We start from the raw sequence: 5783 nt of genomic DNA, 5'->3' as shown, positions 1-5783 counted from the left end.
CGCTATTACTCCAAAATGACTAGTCAATTTGGAGCTTTCTTAGAATCCATTATAAAGCCCAGTTTCACTTAATAACTAGGCAATGTGGGACTTAACACTCATTATTATTTTTATAAACCACACACTCTATGTAGGCTACTCATCTTCCCAATATGAGACTAGGGTGTTATAAAACTCCAAATTGACTAGTTATTTTGGAGTAATATATAATGTTTAGTGTTTTATAAGAAATAGAGAAAATAATTTAAATCTTGACCGTTGAAAAAATTACAGCACCTAAGCCTAATCCACACTTTTAAAAAAAGTTTGTGTATGATTATAAAAGTGATGAAAAATTATGAGTAATAATTGATATATATATATATATATATATAAGAGTATATATATATATATATATAAGAGTGCAAGTGAAAAAATTGAAAGATAAATATATTAAATTGAAACTTTTTAAAGTTTATGAATATGATTGCAAAAGTGATGAAAGATGTAGAAGAATATTAATTAATTAATTAAAGTTTTTTTTTTAATTTTTAATTTTTTTTTTTATTTTGGGCCGAATTGCCGGGCCGGGTATCATCATGATTTTCTAGGCCCACTTTCCAGCGTGTCAGAGTCACAGATGTGAACTGCAGGCACAATAAAAAAATGCAGGGAACTCACCTACTCCTTTTCCCAATATCATTTGTTTAAGCAACAATGGCTGTCAATCATTCATCATCAACGCTTGGAAAAGACCGAAGAAGAAGAGCGCTTTCAACTTTTAGCTTCCAGGTGAGTTATATGGTGATGATCGCCTGACCACTGGCACAGCTGCTTTGAGAGAGAGAGAGAGAGAGAGAGAGAATGAAGAGTAGTTGTTGGGTTTTCATAATTGCGTTCATCATCGCCATAGATGTGTATGGGTTATCATCATCCCTCGTGAATTCACAAGCAGATTCCTGCAGCTCTAACCTGAACCTCAATGGTTCTGTCTCTTTCGATACATCTTCCCTCCGATGTCTACCTGTTTGGGATGGTCAAGGCTTCATCCTACGAGTAAGTTCATCATTCTTTTTTTTTTTTTTTTTTTTTTTTTTTTTTTTTTAATTTATTTATTGGAAAACTTCAGCTACCATCGTATCCAATATTTCATTATTTTTACAATCAAATCTATAAATTTTAAAAATTATTAATTTAGTGTATTTATCTTCTTTTCTTTTTTTATATTTCATAATCCGTTATAATTTTTTGTTAAATCTTAATATAGTGCTGTCAAAATTCATAAAATACTTATAATATATATTTTTTTAATAAAAAAAAAGTTATAAGGATTTATGTGTTGTTCAAGATTTAACAGAATTTGTAAAAATACTCATGTCTGAATATTTGATTTGTTTTTAAAAAAGAAAAACATAGGTATTTTAAAAATTTTGAGAGAATTTAACAGAAAATTTAAACGATTTTCATAATTGTTAATTTTATATATTTGTTTTTTTAATTTTTTTTTTAATTTCACCGCTCTCTTAGAATTTTTCTTTAAATCTTAACTTAGTGGTGTCAAAATTCTTAAAATAATTTTTTTTTTTTTTACGAAAAAAAGAGAATTTTTTTTGAAAAGATTTAAGCATAGGTCAAGATTTAACAAAATTTACAAAAATATTCATGCTTAAATCTTTGATTTTTTTTTTATTTAAAAAATGATATTTTGAAAATTTTGACATAATTTAACGGAATGTTGAAATTGAAAATCTTGAAAAATGAATACACTAAATTAACACTTTTTAAAATTTAAGAGTATTATTGTAAAAATGATGAAAAATTAGGAGCGGTAATTAAAAATAGGTTTTTTTTTTTTTTTTTTTTTAATTATTTTTAAAAAACTTGTACTAACGGTCTATGCATATTGGAGAAACTGTGCAGTATTCGCAGACCGCATCAAACATATGGAGCTTTGTTCTGTCGGCTCCCGACACCAACTCTTACATAGCCATAGGGTTCTCAACCAACGGCGCGATGGTTGGTTCGAGCGCGGTGGTGGGTTGGGTCGACCCATCAAATGTTGGAACGGTAAAGCAGTATCATCTGGGCGGAACTTCACCGAGCCTTGTGTCGCCTGATCAGGGCAGCTTGCAATTTGTGAGCGGCTCAACCGCAATCGTATCCCAATCGTCGCGTTTATACATGGCTTTCCAGTTGCAAACCAATCAGCCTGAATCTCGGCTGCTGTACTCGGTCGGACAAGGCGGCGTGTTGCCCTCTGCGCCGAACTTCGCCTTGTCCGAGCACCAAGCAAAGGTCTCCACTACCATCAACTATGGAACAGGTAGATATATACAACCCTTCTCAATTCCATCTCGGCATCTTGTTTGGTTAATTTTCTTCATTTTCTTTTTCCTTTGTCGTCAAGTTTTCGTTCGATTTTTTTTTTTTTTACGATTTTATTTAAAAACATACGTTATGCCTACGAAATCGGAAGACTAAATCAAAGAATGAATCACAAGAACGTCCATTTGAATATATGGTTACCTAATTTGATGCTTATATATTACTCGACAGCCAAAGTCAACTACTTTTCTGACCTGTTTGGCGCAACTGACAACAATTACCTTTGAAAAACAGAGATTAATAAACGTGGGCATCACATCTAAGTATCTAGAACTTAATTATTTATTATTATTATTATTTTTTCTACCGGCCACCAACCGTTGAACATTTGGTGTCGGGATACGAAAAGAAGGTTGGTTGGCACAGCTTACCCATGCGGCTCACGTAGAATTATTTATTTATTTATTTTTTAAATTTATCTCAATCTCATTTAATATAGAAGTTAAATAGAGAAAATTTATTTTATTATTTTATCTAATGGCGTACGTGTTATTTAAAATTTTTAAATGGGATTTGATTTTTGTACTACATTCTTACAACAAGCCCTCACATGAGGGTGGACTCAGTGTGTGGGGTTCACCCTCATGTGAAGGGTTATTGTGCAGTTGTTGCATTGGTGTTGTAAATCTAACATTTTCCCTTTTAAATTACGTGAGATTCAAGCAACTGTACATGACCTCATTGGCTAGATTTTGAAATCATGGTTATATATATATATATATATATATATCAATGAAGTCTTCAATGTCAAAATTGTTTATAAAAAGTTGCTACTAGGATCCTATTTCAAATTTTTTTAGGTGAAAAAAGGGACAGAACCAAGATTTTTCATTTCAGGTCAAAATATGAATAAGTCAATAAGGGTCATATCTAATTTTTAAGCCTAAAAACAATGAAGTCTTCAATGTCAAAATTGTCTATAAAAAAGTTGCTACTTAGGATCTAGTTCAAATTTTTTTAGGTGAAGAGAGGGACGGAACCAAAATTTTTCATTTAGGGTCAAAATATGAATAAGTCAATAACGGGTCGTATCTAATTTTTAAGCCTAAAATCAAATATACACTTTCATATAAAAATTTAAGAAAAATTTTCAAAACCAAAGGGGCCAAGGCCCTTCTAGCTCCCATAGTTCTGTCCTTCGTGCGTCAGTAAATTAGTTAAACAAAAAAATAAAAATATTTTAGATCTTTATTTCCTATTATAAAGAGACTTTTGCAAATTAAGGTGTTTATTTGGGTACTTTTTGTCACTTTTGTGCCCCTCCAAGAATGATTGGCTTTTAAAATCACCATTGAACTTGAAGAACACAAGAGTGATGACGTACGTACGTACGGAAGAAGAACGTTTAGAGTTTATGTGGAAGAATACAGGGTTGACTTAATTCATTTCTTTCAACAGGTCAAAGTGCATCGGGAGGAAGCCCATATGGAAGACTAAGAAGGAGCCATGGAGTGCTGAACATGCTTGGATGGGGCATTCTAATGATAATAGGAGCCATGGTTGCTCGTTACTTGAAGGAAAAAGACCCAATTTGGTTTTATTTCCATATCTCTATTCAATCATTCGGATTTTTACTTGGAGTTGTGGGAGTAATATGTGGATTCGTCTTGAATGATCGTCTCAACGCCAATGTCACTGCTCACAAGGGTCTTGGAATCTTCATTCTTGTGCTTGGTTGCCTCCAGGTAATTTGTTCAAAACCCTAAATATATATATAGACATGAACAGGTCGAACCGGGGCTCATATGTAATTTCATGTGTCACTTTTACGTCATTCAAAAAATGATGTGGCTTTTAAAATTACTATTTTATCAAAATTCAATAGTGATCAATCACAAGTCCAATGGTAATTTTACAACTCACTTCATTTTTAGAGGGACACAAAAGTGACTTCTACTATTATTTAGGACTCATGACCTTTCGATTTCAATTTTTTTTTCTTAAAATATATATAAATATATGGAAAAATTAAATTTTTTAGAGAAAACTTCATTTATACTTCTGAAATATAAGCGGTTTTACAATCATAATATCAAAGTCAAAAATTTGCAATGTTAGGATTCCATGTTTCAACCCCTTTTAATATCACACTTTTTTGTTTGTTAAAATGCCCAAAATACCTCAAATTTCTTTTATTTATTTCTTTTTTCTTTAAAGAAAAAGGGTGAAAATGCAATAGAAAAATAAAAAAAATTGCCTTGGACTCGATCACCTATATATGCATGGCTTGGCCGTGGGTCTGTTGAATTTTCTATTTCTTTTTTTTTTCTTTAAAAAAAAAAATAAAAAAAAATAAAAATTGGGCATTTTAACACAAAAGAGAAGAAATTAAAAGAGGTTAAAACATGGAATACCGGCATTTCAAATTTTTAAACTTCAAAGTTACGATTGCAAAACCGCTTATATTTGGGTAGGCCAGTGTAAGTGAAGCTTTCTCAAGTTCTTAATATTAACATTTGTTATTAGTTTATACACAATAAAATGATACATAATCATCTATTTTAATTACTACTTTCAAACTTTAAAACCAAATTAGAACTATGAATTTTATTATTGCAGTTATTTTTCTGGTGGATTAATGTAGATTATAATATTAATTTTGACATAATTATTTGTATTGATTTTAATTTTACAGGTGATGGCCTTTTTGGCTCGACCAAACAAGATGTCAAAATGGAGAAAATACTGGAATTGGTACCATCATAATGTGGGGAGAATTTTATTTATTTTCGCAGTTGCAAACATCTTCTATGGAATCCATTTGGGTGGAGAAGGACACGGTTGGAGTGTTGGGTATGGAGTTGTTCTTGCCGTCTTGTTCATTAGTACTTTTGTATTAGAGGTAAGAATTTGGATTAGGAAATAAAACCCTTTGCTTTGTTACCCCACCCTAGCTAGCTATGATGTTCCCCTTGACTATTTGATTTCATCAATATTTTCCCCATTTTGTTTTTTGTTTTTTCCTTAGCAAACGCTCTCCCCAAATTAAGTCTTGTGTAAACAAACTATTTTGCCATACAACTGAGATGTCGTGATAGTCAAAATTAACTCTTTTTTATTTATTTATTTTTATTTTATATAGAAGTGTTGATTTAATGACTGATTTTCATTGTTGTATAAGAATCTATTAAATAACATTACTAATTTTTCGCTAATTGTGATGAAGAAAAATTTATATTCTATCATTGACTACACGTGAAATTTCGAGAAATTGGATTACTTATTGTGAAGTTGAAAAATAGAAATTTTTTTATTAAATCCAACAAAGTGAGCCACTCTGAAAATAAATTTGATGGCACAAAATTATAAGTAGCACAAAATTTGGTGGCACAAAGGATCTTTAGTCACTGGATGCTTTTTCATAAACTGCCAACAACACTTGAATACTGCTCCATTGCACCACATTTGCTTTGCAAAAT

At 31.2% G+C, this 5783-nt stretch overlaps 1 protein-coding gene across 1 annotated transcript; it reads left to right on the top strand.

Moving 5' to 3' along the window:
* The first annotated feature begins 698 nt into the window (after positions 1–698).
* On the top strand, positions 699–5465 carry LOC133880598 (cytochrome b561 and DOMON domain-containing protein At3g07570). Its single transcript, XM_062319585.1, has 4 exons — positions 699–1035; positions 1900–2302; positions 3763–4049; positions 5000–5465. The coding sequence occupies exons 1-4, from the start codon at positions 844–846 to the stop codon at positions 5228–5230; spliced, it is 1113 nt and encodes a 370-aa protein (XP_062175569.1). The 5' UTR covers positions 699–843; the 3' UTR covers positions 5231–5465.
* Positions 5466–5783: the final 318 nt, after the last annotated feature.

The sequence above is a fragment of the Alnus glutinosa genome, chromosome 10, assembly GCF_958979055.1.
Source record: "Alnus glutinosa chromosome 10, dhAlnGlut1.1, whole genome shotgun sequence".
Classification (NCBI taxonomy): Eukaryota; Viridiplantae; Streptophyta; class Magnoliopsida; order Fagales; family Betulaceae; genus Alnus; species Alnus glutinosa.
This window is presented reverse-complemented; position numbering and strand designations above follow the sequence as displayed.